The sequence below is a fragment of the Eumetopias jubatus genome, unplaced genomic scaffold, assembly GCF_037043125.1.
Source record: "Eumetopias jubatus isolate StellerSeaLion01/CBP00866 unplaced genomic scaffold, mEumJub1_p1.0 scaffold_10, whole genome shotgun sequence".
NCBI lineage: Eukaryota > Metazoa > Chordata > Mammalia > Carnivora > Otariidae > Eumetopias > Eumetopias jubatus.
Window position 1 is genome coordinate 13,996,693 of NW_028274816.1, and position 16,641 is coordinate 14,013,333.

The 16,641-nt window shown below is 44.2% G+C and overlaps 2 protein-coding genes across 7 annotated transcripts in view; one reads left to right on the top strand and one right to left on the bottom strand.

The window, feature by feature from the left end:
- Positions 1 to 2,648: 2,648 nt before the first annotated feature.
- Positions 2,649 to 10,168, top strand: SETD6 (SET domain containing 6, protein lysine methyltransferase). The gene is made up of 9 exons (XM_028095925.2): positions 2,649 to 2,690; positions 2,911 to 3,006; positions 3,083 to 3,227; positions 3,322 to 3,463; positions 3,597 to 3,791; positions 3,922 to 4,042; positions 5,165 to 5,345; positions 5,487 to 5,629; positions 5,808 to 10,168. The coding sequence occupies exons 1-9, from the start codon at positions 2,664 to 2,666 to the stop codon at positions 6,111 to 6,113; spliced, it is 1,356 nt and encodes a 451-aa protein (XP_027951726.1). The 5' UTR covers positions 2,649 to 2,663; the 3' UTR covers positions 6,114 to 10,168.
- Positions 6,941 to 16,641, bottom strand: part of CNOT1 (CCR4-NOT transcription complex subunit 1) — a 114,001-nt gene continuing 104,300 nt past the window's right edge. For all 6 annotated transcript variants that reach the window (XM_028095911.2, XM_028095889.2, XM_028095917.2 and 3 more), the window contains exons 44-49: positions 14,146 to 14,319; positions 13,174 to 13,323; positions 11,381 to 11,561; positions 9,116 to 9,248; positions 8,155 to 8,289; positions 6,941 to 8,006 (exon numbers count right to left, since the gene is read on the bottom strand). In XM_028095911.2, coding sequence (XP_027951712.1) covers positions 7,928 to 8,006; positions 8,155 to 8,289; positions 9,116 to 9,248; positions 11,381 to 11,561; positions 13,174 to 13,323; positions 14,146 to 14,319 — 852 coding nt within the window. In that variant the 3' untranslated portion in view covers positions 6,941 to 7,927. The remainder of the gene's footprint in view (positions 8,007 to 8,154; positions 8,290 to 9,115; positions 9,249 to 11,380; positions 11,562 to 13,173; positions 13,324 to 14,145; positions 14,320 to 16,641) is intronic.

Here is a 16,641-nt window from a genome sequence, read left to right on the forward strand (position 1 = left end):
TATTCCTGGTGCTCTCTGGGCTGGCCTGGTGATATAGGGCCAGGCAGGCAGGGACCGAACAGGGTTTCTCTGCCCAAAGAAGACAGAACACAGAGGACCTAAGAGGCAGGAACCCCACAGACTGTCTCAGCCCACACACTCCACCACCTCCTGGCCTTGTCCCATGTCTGAGCCAAGGCCCTGTGGTAGAAAGTTGCCTGATTCTCTATCTCCATTGGGACCTGATTTGGGGGCTGAGCTTAAATGCTGGAATAGCCCATGAGGGTTGGGCACACCCAAGAACCTCCTGGTGTCTGCCTTCAGGAGCCAGGATGTGGCTGGAGGCAGTGGTGGCTGAGATTCCCAGTTCCATGGAGGACAACCCAATCAGCAGCTGTGTGTCCAAGGCCACCAGAAACATGGTGTTGTTTCTGGTCGTGGTCAAGCTATGCCAATATTTTCTGTGGGCATCACTAAGAAGACAGTTTATTTGGAGAGAAATGGAATAAGGTAGTGAGACTTCTGCAGGCCCCCACTGCCATCTCAGGACCACTGGAGTGGTTTGGGCTGGGGCTTGCTGGGTCCTGGGGTGGGAGTCACCTCCCAGGTTTCTGAAGTGAACAAGGGCCAGGCAGAGGAGAAAGGCTCTTCATACACCCCGGTCCCCTCCTTTCACCTGAAGCCCAGGACTGTGCCATACACATCCCACCCACCCACACTATCAGGGAGAATCTCCTGGCCCAAAAACCAGAGCCACTGGTCTTGGAGCCTAAATCAATTGCCAAACCCCATTTTGAAATGAGGGGAGAGAGCAATGAAAACTGCAGGGCTGCGGAGGGGACAGTTGTTGTGAGGTGCTCTGAGGCTGCGCGGACACCTGCATCCATCTTTCCTTGGCACATATCACCCCCTTCTAGAATCTTAAGCCATTACTAGACTGCTCTAGAGCCTGGTGGAGTGTTAGTCTGTCCCCAGTTCTATTCACTCATGTGCTTCCTTTGAATATCAAATGTGACTGTTTGAAAAGCTGGTAGAATTAATCCCTCTTACTGTAGATAGCGCTGCAGACCTTGGATTTTTTTTTTCTGTGTTCTTTCAGATGAGATATCTATAAATATCTATACATTATATATATATATGTATATTGGGTCTTCCTGCGTGTGGTTTTCCATAGGAGGTTGTCTCTGGTCAAAGTGAACTTTTAATGGAGTTTATTATTTTCCTCTCTGTATAAAGTGAAGAACCTAATTTTGTGTATTCTGGTGGCTGATGTCATGAAACTTTGAGATGACAAAATGTAAAACAAATAAAAACCCTTGTCAAAGTAGAAAGAGCTAACTGTGTTGGCAAACTAATAAGGAAATGAAGAATTTGAGTATGGTGACGCCAGGCCCATCACGGGAAGCTTTTTGAGGCCACGTTGAGGTTGGTGCTTCCTGGGTTTACGTGGGACTGAGTGTGCAGGAGTTCCCATTCCATGTTTCTATTTCTGTTTTTGGGTTTTTTTTTTTTAACTCTACCCCCAGCCTTGGGGCTTGAACTCAGGACCACCCGTTGGTTGATCAAGAGTCACATGCTCTAACAACTGAACCAGCTGGGTGCCCCACTTATTTCCATTTCTTAACACATTATCTTAACAATCCTTACATTTTTTAAAAAGAATTATTTGAGAGAGAACATGGGTGGGGGAGGGGGGAGGCAGAGGGAGAAGCAGGAGCTCAGCTGGGCGATCCCAGGACCCTAAGATCACGAACCCAGCTAAAGGCAGATGCTTAACAGCCACCCAGGTGCCCCACCAATCCTTACATTAATTCCACAAGATATATATTATCTTAGTTTAACAGCTGAGGAAACGGAGCTTCAGGATAAGGGATTTGCCCTAAGAAGCCAAGCTAGGAGCTGGCTTTGGCATTGGCAGGACTTCAAAACCCTGCTTCATTTTCTTAACAGCATGCTACTTTGTTATGTTTAGCCATCATTTCTGACTCATTCACTCAACAGACACAGAGTACCTGCTATATGTCAACTAATAAAGCACGTAAATTAAAAAAACCCACCATGTGCTATGCGTATGATGAAAAACAGGGATATACTAGCGAGTGCGGGCACAGGGGGGTTATTCCAGTTCTGGGAACCCTTCCCATGCCCCTCGGAAATACAACCTGCCCCACGGCACTCCGAAACGCACGCGCGCACACACCTGCTCTGAGCAAATAAAATGGTTCGATTACCCTGGCTAACGAGGAGTCCCGATCAGGGAGGCAGGCTGCCCGCCCACCTGAGTGCGCTCACAGCAGGTCAGCCGGGAGGCCCTCGCGTTGGTATCCAGAAACTGAATTTTGTTCTTCACCTGGACTTCTCCGAAATATCTCAGCTCCTGGGGACCAAAGGGGAGAGAGTTGAGCCTTGCTCAGAACCAGGCTCGAGGCGGTACAGAGATACGTCTTCCCGGACTGGACCGCCCGTGTTCTACACCCAGCTGGAGACACCCGGGCTCCAGAAGGACGTTCTCAGGAGGAATGACTTGACCAGGTGCAAACCCCCATCGCTCTCCGCGTGGACTCCGGGACGAACGTCACGTGGCGCGGGGCGGGGCTATAAACCCCGCCCCCCACAGGCCTTTCCCGGGACGCCGGAAGCACCAGCGCGGAGCTCCTGACCCGCGGGGCCGAGCGGCCTCGACAATGGCGACGCAGGCGAAGCGCGGGCGGGTAAGTCGCGGGGGACGGGAGCGGGGTCCGCCCGTTTCCTCCTCCCTACCGCGCCCGCAGTGCGGTCCCGCGCCTCTTCTCCCTCGCTCGCGCGGGTCCCTGGCCGCCCTCCGCGTCCCCTCCCCCACCCAGAGCCCATTCTCCGCGCGCGCCTCCGTCTCCTCCCGCGTCCCGCGCGTTCTCCGGGGCGGGTCCTCTCCACGGCGCTCGCTCGTTCCAGGTGGCGGGGCCTGTGGGCGGCGGCGACGCGGACCCGGACCCGGTGGCCGGTTTCCTGAGCTGGTGCCGGCAGGTGGGGCTGGAGCTGAGTCCCAAGGTGAGGAGGCGGGGGTGCGGGCGGGCGGGCGCGGCGGGGACGCAGGCTCGCTCGGACCGGCCGCTCCCCCGTCCAGGTGGCGGTGAGCCGGCAGGGCACGGTGGCCGGCTACGGCATGGTGGCCCGGGAGAGCGTGCAGCCCGGGGAGCTGCTGTTCGCCGTGCCGCGGGCCGCGCTCCTGTCGCAGCACACCTGCTCCATCGGCGGCCTGCTGGAGCGAGGTGGGTGCGCCGGCGGGGATGGGACCGGGAGGCGGGCCGCGCAGCGGCGCCGGGGTTCTCACCGCCGCGTCTCTCACTTCCGTGTCTCCCTCAGAGCGAGGCGCGCTGCAGAGCCAGTCGGGCTGGGTGCCGCTGCTGCTGGCGCTGCTGCACGAGCTGCAGGCCCCGGCCTCGCCCTGGAGCCCCTACTTTGCGCTCTGGCCGGAGCTGGGCCGCTTGGAGCACCCCATGTTCTGGTGAGAGCCTTAGTAGGGGTGGGGAGCGCCAGCACCGGAGCCTGGCTCGAAGCGTCCTGGCCCGGCGACCGGGTTCCCAGGCACTAGTCCCGGTGGGGTGTGTGAAGGGAACCCGGGTGGGGTGTCACTGCAGGCCCGAGGAGGAGCGCCGGCGACTGCTGCAGGGCACAGGTGTACCGGAGGCCGTGGAGAAGGACTTGGCCAACATCCGCAGCGAATACTATTCCATCGTGTTGCCCTTCATGGAAGCCCACCCTGATCTTTTCAGCCCCAGGGTCCGCTCCCTGGAACTCTACCGCCAGCTCGTGGCTCTTGTGATGGCCTACAGGTCAGTGAGAGGAACCTTGCAGGACTTTTTTCTTTAGAACTCTTTTGAGGGATGAGAGGGGAAAGAACAATGAACCACACCCCAGTCTCTCACCCTACACTGGGCTTTAGCAAAGTTCTCTCTGTGGCAGCTTTCAGGAACCACTGGAGGAAGAGGATGATGAAAAGGAGCCAAACTCCCCTTTGATGGTGCCTGCTGCAGACATACTAAACCATTTAGCCAATCATAATGCCAATCTAGAATACTCTCCAGTGAGTGGATCCCTCTCAGTTCTCGTTCTTATGTGCACTGACAATCAGGCATTTGATTCAAACCAGTGCCTGTCATTTATGCTGGCCTGGTAGTTGGGCTAAGTGGGGTCCATTCTCCTCATGATAAAAAGGCATAGGTGAAGTTAGCTTTTCTTGTTTAGTTTGCGTATTCCACTCAAATAGTTTGAACACAGAACCTCAATACCCACCAAGTAAGTTGTGGTTATTTCTCTGCTAAGCTACTGCCATCATTTATTTGGTGCTAGAGGTTGGCTGTACTGTCAGTACTTTTTGGGAAGAAGGGGAAGGAAAGGGGATGGTCATAGGTCAGGTTTAAGATGATACCAGGGTTCTATCAATTCCATTTGCTAGGTGGAAAGTTACAAGAAAAGATCCAAGTTCATGGAATTAGGGAATGGCTGTTTTTTAATCCTGGCCTCCATCTGCCATTCCTACTTTGGGTTTAATTGTTCATTTCTAAAAGCTAGCAGCTTTTTAAGTACTGAGGATGACTGAGCAGAGGTTCACCTAATAAATCAATGAGGCTGAACTTGACCTTTGTCTCACCTCTTTCATCCTACTGTGTAGGCATATTACACTTCAGATATTGTACTTTTTACAAATAGGTTTGTGGCAACCCTGTGTTGAGCAAGTCTATCAGTGCCATTTTTCCAACACCACTTTTATGTCTGTGTGTCCCATTTTGGGAAGAATTAAAATTGCAAGAATTGCAATATTTCAAACGTTTCCATTACTACTGTATTTGTTTTGGTGATCTGATCAGTAATTACAACTCACAGAAAGCTCAGATGGTGGTTAGCACTGTTTAGCAAAAAAAGCTGTTTTCTAAGACAGGTACATTTTTATAGGCACTGGGACTTTTTTTTAAAACAGTATTTGCTTTTTTTTGTGGTGGTGTGGAACTGAACCTACATACAATCTCTGAGGTATGCCTATATAGGATCTTAATAGGAACTAAAAGTAAAATGTTGGTAGGTATATATCATCAGTCCCATTGCTGAACTGTACCCACTGGAAAGCTCTTCCTAAGAGGGACTTAATCTTCATGGGGCTGGCCAGGCATGTGTTGGGCCTGGTCCAAGCTTCTCCCTTCCACCCCAGAATTGTCTTCGGATGGTGGCCACTCAGCCCATTCCTAAAGGCCATGAAATTTTCAACACTTATGGGCAAATGGCTAACTGGCAACTGATTCATATGTATGGTTTTGTTGAACCATATCCTGACAACACGGATGACACAGCTGACATTCAGATGGTGACAGTTCGTGAAGCAGCATTACAGGGTGAGTGTCTGATCCAATCTTGGGACACCAGTGGACATGTCTCTAAGAGAGCAGTTGCCCGTTTTTTGGAGACCGGGTAGTAGACTTAGAAGAAAGGAACTGCTGGGTATATGCAGACTTTGACACTATTACTATCTACAGGAACAAAAGCTGAAGCTGAAAGGCTCCTACTGCATGAACGCTGGGATTTCTTATGCAAACTGGAGATGGTTGGGGAAGAGGGAGCCTTTGTGATTGGGCGTGAGGAGGTACTGACTGAAGAGGAACTAACCACCACACTCAAGGTAAAGGGCTGAGCAATGGCCAATGTATTTAGAACTAGATAAAGCCAAATGAGAAAGGAAACATGGGATGGAGGGAGAGCACACTTAAATGCTGCCAAGATCAGCTTCTCTAAATTCAGAAATTCACAGTTACAGGGCAATTAAATGCCTAATTGAAAGGCCCAATGATTGCTTCTAGGTCCTATGCATGCCTGCTGAGGAGTTCAGAGAGTTTAAAGCGAAGGATGGATGGGGAGATAATAAAAGGGAAGACGACAGCTTGACAATCACAAATATCCCCAATCTCAAAGAATCATGGAAACAGCTTCTTCGGAACAGTGTTTTGTTGACCCTGCAAACCTATGCCACAGACTTAAAATCTGAACAAGATTTACTCAGTAACAAGGAGGTCTACACCAAACTCAGCTGGAGGGAACAGCAGGCCCTGCAGGTTCGCTATGGTCAGAAGATGATCTTACATCAGTTGTTGGAACTGACAACTTAACAGGTTCCGTGTTGCCTGAAGGAACATCGATGAGAAGAACTTTATTCAAATGTTCACTGATGGTTGAAAAAAAGGAAAATGTGGATCTTTTGCTTTTCCTTTTATTAAACACCAAAAGGAAAAGGAGCAGAGGTGGTGTGCTAGGGTTAACTCTGAGGTAAGGGTGAACTGTGACTGGGCACAGCAGACTTGGGAATTGCTGATGGTTTACTAAGACCAATAAATCTTTTAACTGCTTTATTCTCAGTTTGAACCAGAGTTAGCAGAAATGTGACAGTATTAAGGTCTTCATTGTAGTCTAGCATTTAGTAAAAAGGAGACCTGGGTCTCAATTTTGAGCAAGCTTTTTTCCAAGACTTAGTTTCCTGTTCGAGGGTTTGACGAGCTATGGCCCTGGCACTCAGCAGTCTGAGGTTTGCTCTAGATGGCACAACTCACCCTTAAGGACAACTCACCCTTAAGGGAAGAAACCCTAAGACACCAATGACATTCAAACCTTACTTGTTAAAATTTCTATTTAATCTTGAACCTTTTTGTCCTCTGTGGCCATAAAACTTGACAATCATTAAAAGGTGTATTTTAAGTGGCATAAATTTTAAATATATCAAAATACCATGAGAAAGGGTAAGGAAAATGTAATTCTTTAACCAAAGAAACCTGCTCCAGTGATTTTCTGTTGAAACATGCCAGATTAGCGGGAAAGATCTATCATTCAGCAAGAAGTGATGTTTCCCAATGGCCCCAGGCTCTGTGAGCCTGAGTGGTCCACTTTCCTCCTCACCACCAGCACTGGCTGCTGCTACTGAGAAAGGCACAGTGGACTCACGTGTGTGTCATGACTTTAATGTTTGACTACAGTATGCATACACATACAAGGGCGCTAGAGCCCAGGAACTAGAAAGGCTACAAAATACAACACGTGGACCAATACATTTACAAAACATTCAAAATCCTTAAAAAAGGGGCTGTATTGGTCCTTTTGACTTTGTTGTTCAACATAGCCTATACGGCTATGCACTGGGATGATGGGGAAGGGCAGTTCATACACTATTAGTCCCCTTTCCCACAATTTACAAGTATGAGGAGAGAGCCAGGGACACTTTTAGGTGTGGTCTGGTTTCCCTTTATAAAAAGAGCTGACTGCATCTCGGGGCCTAAGGGGGTAGTTCTCCAGTAGAAATGAGAAAATGATGCTCTCCCAGCAGTCAGCTTTAGATCTGGGGAAGAGGCAGAACAAAAATCCATGGGATCTCAATTGTGAGCTCTTCCCATGTTCCCTAAGCATACCAAATAGTAGCACATACACGTATTTAACAACTTTATGATTTTCAGGGTCCCCTGTCCACATTAAAAAAATAAGTTACACATTATTTAAACTGGCTTTTTTGCTATTCTTTGGGACACCAGGAATGTCAGAAGACATGGAGCTATGTTATATCCCCAGACAAGTGCATGGCGTCAACAGCCTTTCAGTTACAAGCTGGGCAGGTACCAAGTTTATCTACTTGCCTTGGACACATTTTGCACAAACCCAAGAAGTTCCAGACAAAGGTTTTATCTTTCATATATTTACACAAGTTCAAAATGATATTCACAGCATCTTCTAAATTTTGGCCAAGTCAAAAAAATGCATTTAAACTTTGGAACGTGCCCACATACACAGGAAGCTGACCCAAACAGTAATTGGGGCAGGTACCCGAGAACCAAAGGGCTGGGAAAGTCAGGAGGAGCTGAAAGGATTCTTCAGCCAGTTTATAAACCTGGTGCAGTGGGACCTCCAGGCTGACACATTTACAGCAGAGATGCAGTTCCATCTAACTGGCACCTGTCCCTTCCATTACTTGCTGAGCCTGCTTCTGTCCCATGCAGCACTGTGCAACCGACTGGAATAACCTAAGAACAGAGACAATTACAAGTTTGTGAGAAAAATTTCAGACCTGGCAGCACCTTGGGTCACATTAGCTTTGGCTATCGTTACCTTCTTAATCACCTATTATATGTTTCTCATTCTTAGACAATTAAAAAATTACTTTAAACTCACTTTTCAATTTCGGGGGCACAGTGTACAAATTCATGGTTCCAGAACTTAAACGCTGGATTTTTAATCAGTTCAATGAAGGTAATAAGAAGACCCCAAGGATGTGGCCTATTTACAATCAACCGTTCCAAGAGAACCCTGAAGGGAAAAAAAGATTAGGTAATGCATACAGAAACCTAAAAATTTATCTCCTTTACCTTTTTTCCTTGATTACTAAACTACAGGCAAAAGTTACTAGCTTTACTAAGGACAGGTGGGTACGTACGTGTACACACACCCACACCCACACACCCACCCCCCACCATAGTTAATGCAGGTGGTTTCTGGAATTAGAAAACCTGGGTTTGAATCCTGCCTCTTCCCGTTAGCCTAGAAGACTGAGCTAAGGTAAAAAGTAAGGATGACAGTATCAGATTTAAAGTCTGGCCACGCATTTTTAAAATGCGTGTATCTCTCTCTCACCAGAATCTACCCATTGCCCAATCTCCAAACTATATACACAGTCTAAGCAATCTGCAACACATCATTATATCAAAAAAGAAAAAGGAAAAAAAAACCCACAAGTATCATCTTATTTCTCCTTCAAACTTCTCAACCTAGAGGATAAAGAAAAGCCCAAGCTCTTTAACATGGCTTTTAATAGGCCTGTGTGGATTCAGGAATCTGAATAAAAAATGTCATCACCACCACCACCTGAGAGAAACTGTTGACTTTCAATCAAAATGCTGGTACCTTTCATTAAAAACAAGTTGTAATTCTCTACTTGTCATTTTGTGTCCATCAGACTAATTAATTGCTAGGGCAGGAACAATGTCCATTTTGCTCACAACTACATCCTATTTAACACATTGTAAAAGATGTCTTAAATGGACCTGTAGAAGATACTCAATGAACACTGAAAAAAAAAATCATAATAAAGGGGAAGAGGCACCACTTAGAATTATCTAAAAAACTTCTCCCTTACCTTGTAATCTGTTCTTGGATAGCTTCAGTGTTGGCTTCTGCAAAAAGGTACAGCATGGTACAGCTGAAGTAGTGAGTGTGGCTATTTGGGTACCGCAGCTGATTTGCAATGGCGTTCAGGAAGAGATACCGACCTAGAAATTGAGAAAGCTCAGTTTATTGCAGACATGCTTCATGTGAAAGGCCAATGTAAAAAGACAAATCATTCTGAGAGGCTAGGGTATGGATTTCTGATAGAGACTCAGTATCCTTTAGTTTCAACCAGTGGTTCTTAGGTCTCCAGTGTTTCCATTTCGGGGAGGGGGGAGGTCTGTATTTTCCACATTAATTTTTTTTTAAATATTTAAAAACACACCCAATGCATATAAGCATTTTTCAGGAAAACAAAGTATCACTCTTAATTTCACGGATTTCTTTAATGTCACTTAATAGGAGGGAGCTGGATTCTTCTGCCCTGTGTTCAATGTGTTCCACTATTAGGTTTCATGTAGCCCCTGGAAAACTCCACTGTACACTCCTGACAACATGAGTGCAAACACACACACACACACACACACACACACACACTGTCATTACTGTGAAAGGAGTTTTGACCCACAGCTCTTCTAAAAAGGTCTTGGAGACATCCCCTGGGCTTCCAGTCCACATTCTGAGAACTGCTAGTTGAGACTACACTGGAATAAAATACCTACAGTAACTGGATCTGGTTGTCTGCCTCTGCTTGATATTACTCATATTTGTAACGCTACTCCCTCCCCCTTTTTTTTTTGCTGGGCTCTGGACGTAATGGTATTCAGTCTTGTTAAATCTTGACTTTACACTGTCTCAAATCCCTTCTACAAATAGACAAGTGTATGTATATCAAGATTAACTATCCTCTCAAGAATTGTCAGCAAAGTTAAAAGGTATCCTTTTTAAAGTTTATGTGTGTTAAAAGGGCACCTGGGTGGCTCAGATGGTTAGGCATAGTCCAACTCTTAATCTCAGGGTCATGAGTTCAGGCCCCCTGTTGGGCTCAAGCCTACTTTTTAAAAAGATTTTTTTTTTTTTTTTTTTAATAAAGTACTTGTGTGTTAAAATAAGCAAGACTATGTAGTTGGTTAGTACCTACTGGGGTCTAAGAATGAATATAGAAGACCAAAAGAAATGTGATTCAACCAGGCAAGATGCAACCTACGGGAAGAATTGTACTGTCACTTTCTGCAAAGCAGATTAAGTAAAGTCCTATCCATTAATTTTTATATACCTAATATTTAACAAGTTGCCTGACAGACATAAATGCTGGGGGAAAGGCAGGCTAACAAAACAATGTAAGATAAGCTTATTTTTAAAGAGCGGCTAGCAAAAGGAACATGTTTATTTTCACACTAAAAAAAAATACTGTAGGGGCGCCTGGGTGGCTCAGTCGTTAAGCATCTGCCTTCGGCTCAGGTCATGATCTCAGGGTCCTGGGATCGAGTCCCACATCAGGCTCCCTGCTCTGCGGGAAGCCTGCTTCTCCCTCTCCCACTCCCCCTCTGCTTGTGTTCCCTCTCTCACTGTTGTCAAATAAATAAAATCTTAAAAAAAAAAAAAAATACTGGGTGCCTGGGTGGCTCAGATGGTTAAGCGTCTGCCTTCAGCTCAGGTCATGATCCCAGGGTCCTGGGATCAAGTCCCGCATCGGGCTCCCTGCTCAGTGCACAGCCTGCTTCTCCCTCTCCCTCTGCCATTTCCTCTGCTTGTGCTCTCTAGCTCTATCTCTGTCAAATAAATAAAATCTTCAAAAAAAAAATACTATAATCATATACACTGAAATATTAGTAATGTGGTAGGATTCTGGGTATTTCTTTCCATTTTTCCAAAAGTTTTGCATTAAGCAGATACTATACAATTAAAGATAAAATAGCCAGCAGAGAAAGACAAATAGCACAGGATTTCACTCATACATGAAATTTAAGACACAAAACAAGCAAAGGAAAAAAATGAGAGTCAAAGCAAGAAACAGACTTTTAATTATAGGGAACAGTCTGACGGTTACCAGGGGTGGGGGTGGATTAAACAGGTGATGGATATTAAGGAGCGTGACCACCGGGTGATGTATGGAACTGCTGAATCACTGTATTGTACACTTGAAAAATGTTAACACTGTGGTAACTGGGATTAAAATAAAAATTTTTAAAGAGCCATAAACACTGATAAAGCAATTGTCTATTGTGGCTTAAAATATTTTTATGATCAAACTGTGATGCAGAAAACTTACTCAGAATGGGCTGGCTTTACTCACCTTCAGTGTCCAAGTCCACAGCCAGGTTCTGGAAGATGTCCATGTGAGCCGAGTGGGTGATCGTGCTCATTGATGGCGTGCTGCCTTTGTTGTGGATGTGTGCAATGGCCTGAGTCCCTACGTAGAGCACCAGTGCATTGATGAGCTGGAGGTTGTAACGATTGCCAGGCTCATTGGATACCTAAATGAACAAAACAAAGCTGCTTATTTTCACAGAGCATTCAGTATTTCTAAACCCATTTTATGCGTTCACAGAAAAGCTGAACTGCTGCTCTCAACACCTGTGATTTAAATTTTAGAAATCTGCTTGACTTTGTGAGGTTGCTGAACAAATTACACAGCAGCCTAAGGGTAGTTGGGTCAATTAACAGAAACATGATTTCCCTTTGGAAGCCAAAGCTTTAACAGGTATCAGGAAAAAAGTAAAGTTTGTGAAATCAGACTATGCATTATCTCAACTATAAAAAAATATTTGGAGGGGCGCCTCGCTGGCTCAGTCGGTGCAGTGTGGGACTCTTGATAATGGGGTTGTGAGTTTGAGCCCCACACTGGGTATGGAGATGAACGAATCTTAGAAAAAAGAAAAATATTTGGGGCGCCTGGGTGGCTCAGTCGTTAAGCATCTGCCTTCGGCTCAGGTCGTGGTCCCGGGGTCCTGGGATGGAGCCCCGCATCGGGCTCCCCGCTTCGCGGGAAGCGTGCGTCTCCCTCTCCACTCCCCCTGCTTGTGTTCCCTCTCTGTCAAATAAATTAAAACATTAAAAAAGAAAAAAAAAAATATTTGGAGAGGGGAAAAGTAGTTCTCTGGTGTGGAAAGACTGGAAAGATAACACAATTTCAAGTCCTCTTCTGTACAGCAAACTAAACCAGAATCCATTTAAGAACAATCTTGGGAGGACTGACGGACCGATTATCAGTATTATTCTTACAGAAAATGAGCCTATTCCCTGGTTACCTCTTTCAAGGCAACAGCGTTGTGTCAGTGATAAGATGAACTAGAAAAATGCATAACCCAGTTAATTTCATCCATTAGAAATAACACTATGTTTTAAAAAAATTTTTTATTTTTTTAGATTTTACTTATTTATTTATTTGAGAGAGAGAGAGAATGAGAGCCAGAGAGCACGAGAGGGAAGAGGGTCAGAGGGAGAAGCAGACCCCCTGCCGAGCAGGAAGCCCGATGCGGGACTCGGATCCCAGGACTCCAGGATCATGACCTAAGCCGAAGGCAGTCGCTTAACCAACTGAGCCACCCAGGCGCCCATGTTTTAAAATTTTTAAATCCAGTTGAAAACACTAACTCTCAGGGGCGCCTGGTTGGCTTAGTCAGTTAAGTGTCTACCTTCAGCTCGGGTCATGATCCCAGGATCCTGGGATCGAGTTCCCCATCGGGATCCCTACGTAGCTGGGAATCTGCTTCTCCCTCTCCCTTTGCCCCTCCCCCTGCTCATGCTCTTTCTCTCTCTCTCTCTCAAACAGATAAATAAAATCTTTAAGAAGAAAAAAGAAGGGCGCCTGGGTGGCTCAGTTGGTTAAGCGACTGCCTTCGGCTCAGGTCATGATCCTGGAGTCCCAGGATAGAGTCCCGCATCGGGCTCCCTGCTCAACAGGGAGTCTGCTTCTCCCTCTGACCCTCCCCCCTCTCATGTGCTCTCTCATTCTCAAATAAATAAAATCTTTAAAAAAAAATAAAAAAGAAAACACTAATTCCCAAATAGGCCACTCACAGGACTATGCATACAAAATGCTTTCTATGAAAGACACAGCTAAAAGTTTAAGTCAAACCAGTTAACCTGTAGGTTGCTCCGCAAATCAGACAGAAAAGTAACCGGTGATCGAGTTTTAAGATAGGAATCCAAATCCTTTTTGAACTGAGGTGGCATCACTCCAGTGAAATTGGTAAGAATCCGGGGTGCAATGTTAATTTCACTCAACATATCCACCTGCCACAGACAGATACAATAGTCAAAACCAGAAGTATATGTAGAAGTTAACAGCAAATTCTCTCTACCTTAAAAAGTGGTAGATTCTTTTCCAAAAACTGCACACTGTAAATGTCTTGATGAGAGCTGCCACTTTTTATTAATCTTTAAAGAATCTATCTCCAAAATGATAGGAATCTCTCATTCTGTAGTAAATCATCTAAGAAAAATTATCTTTCTAAATTAAGGCAGGACAGGTACCTTTTGTGAAGTGGTCTAATGTATACCACTGTATTTCAAAAAAGGAGTATAGAGGAGATTCTGCACACCAAGAGCCCTAGTCTTTGAAAAGATGCCCCAGCAGAACAGAACATCATAGCTGCTACTTTAAAAAGGGGGGGGAGAGTGGGGGGAAGGGATGTGAAATAAAGAGTACAAAATACGTAAATTATCAGGGCTATATCAGCCCACATCAGGGCTATGCACATAAAAAACACCTCTGAAATATGAGCATTAAAACGATCTGTTCTGCAATTCTGCGCCATCAGGACCATCCTGCAAATAACTGGTTCAACACCTCAGTAGAGGTTTTGTAAAAATAAATTTACTATCAAGATTAACTGAAAATAGGAGCTAGGCAAATACTGTGAACTAATATTCAGCAGGCTTAATAACATGATTTCTCCCCGCAAAAGAGCATCCTCACCTAACAAAACTTGTGTGTGCGTGTGTGCGCGCATGCGTGCGCGCCAGGTAGAGAGGGGTTAAATAAGTCTACCACTAGAGAAAGGACTCAAATACTAAGACATAACTTTCTTTTCCTTGAACTGTTTGGAACTTTACCTTCAGATTAGGAGTGAACGGGTCTGGGAGCCTCATATTTCTTGGGAAGGCACTCAGGATGAGATTTCTTAGCTGAATACAATTAGGTGGGATCACATCACAGAATCCATAATGGTAATCACAAAGGAACTCAGGGAAATCATGCAAAAGAACAAGCAGCACTCTCAAAGTGCCCTATTTTTAAAAAACGAGAAAAACATTGGCTGTTTTCCACACGAAGTTAGGAAATGAGAGTAACATTTATGCTATTATGAATGTAACTTAAGTAAAACTTAAGTTACAAATTACAGGTTTTTTACCAAAATATTTACATTTGGAAATCACCAAAAACTAGCTTTGGGGAGTTTATACTTTAAATGTGTATGCTGTAAGAGGCCAGCAAATATTAACTAATTAATTAAAAGACATAAGGTTCTGGGGCACCTGGGTGGCTCAGATGGTTAAGCGTCTGCCTTCGGCTCAGGTCATGATCCCAGGGTCCTGGGATCAAACCCCACATTGGGTTCCTGGCTCAGCGGGGAGCCTGCTTCTCCCTCTCCGTCTCTCCCCCTGCTCATGCTCTCTGTCTCAAATGAATAAATAAAATCTTAAAAAAAAAAAAAGACATAAAGGGTTCTGACTTCAGAAGCTGGAAAAAACAGCTTATGAAAACCAAGAAAAGAGCCAAAATCAATTACATGTTTTAAAAAGTACTGAAGGAGGGCGAATCAAAGCCGATTCTTTGAAAAGATTAAAATCCAGGCCTAGATGGCTTTACTGGCAAAATCTTCATTATAAATATTTAAGGAAAAATGAACACAATTTTCACGATCTCAAAAATAAATATAAAAAGAAATTTTTCCAACTCTTTTAATGAGATTTGCATACTCTTGATACCAAAACTTGATGTGAAAAATCACACAAAAATCCTAAATATTAGAAATAGAAATCACAGTGATCCCATTTAATGATTTTTAAAACTCAACAAATTATGAATAGAAGGGCATTTCCTTATTCAGATAATGGTATTCAGATTTATAAAAATATTAACACTTAATGGTGAATTACTAAAAATCATTAAGGAGACAAGCATGCCATTATCACTATCTTCTACTCAACACTGCACTGGAGTTACTGGCCACTGCAATAAGGCAATTAAAGTAAAACAAAAACCCACTGTTATACGTAAATACCATGAAATACTTCTCAGGATGCCTGGGCAGCTCAGTCAGTTAAGCCTCTGCCTTCAGCTCAGGTCATGATCCCAGAGTCCTGGGATCGAGTCCCACACTGGGCTCCTGACTCAGTGGGGAGCTGCTTCTCCCTTTACTTGCTGTTCCCCGTGCTTGTGCACGCGAGTGAGCTAGCAAATAATCTTTAAAAAAAAAAAAAAAAAAAAAAAAGAATACACTTCTCCCCACAAAAGACATAAATAAACTCTCAGAAAAAGTAAATTTAGCAAGGTATACAGCTACAAGGTAGCTGGCCAATATACAAAAATAATTGTTTCTATATGCTAACAAATAGGAAAAAATTTAAAAGATATTTTACAATTTCACAAAAAACATCAAATATCTAAGGATAATTCGCTGAAAACCTCTACGCTGGAAAACTACAAAGCATTGCAGAGTAAAAATAAAGACCTGACTAAATAGAAATATACATGTTCAGGATTAAAAGGCTCAATAGAGATCTATTCTCTCCAAAGTGATCTACAGATCCACTGCAATCTCAAGCTAAATCCCAGCCAGGTTCCAGAAGTCAAGCTGACTGTGCAGTTCTTTATGCAATGGCAAATGACACAAAATAGCCAAAATAATCTTTAGAAGACAGCAAAGTTGAAGAGGATTTACTCTGCTGATTACTCTGCCTTTATAGTCTTACAAATCAAGATAGTGTGGTACTGGCCTAGGAATAAACAGATCAACTAAAGAGACACCCATACACAAACAGTCAATTATTTTGACAAAGGTGCCCAATAAATTCAATAGGGAATGAAGAATGTTACTGAAAAGCCGTGTATTACTTACTGGGGTGGGAGTATAAGGAAGGAGGAGGAAATAAACCTCACCATACACAAAAATAAATCTGAGACAGATCTTATCACCTAAACATAAAAGCCAGAATAACATGGGTTATTGGATGGTAAACAGACTGCATGCAGAAGAGATTGCAATTTGGGATTGGCAAAGATTTCTTACATGAGATACAAAAGCCAACTTTTAATGAAATCAAAAACTTGATCATTTTTACACATTAAAATAAAAGTTTCCAATCCTCAAAAGACACCTTACTTTTAAGGGAATGAAAAGGTAAGCCACAAGAGTGGGAAATGTCTGATATTGTATAAAACAAAAGGCTTATATCCAGAATATATGAAGAATTCCTATCAAAAAAATAAGAAAAACAGATAATCTAGTGGAAAGATCAGCAAAAAACTGTAAAAGGAACATCACAAAAGTATACCCAAATGGCCAATGTACTCATTAAAAAAAAAAAATCAAGGCTATGCAAAAT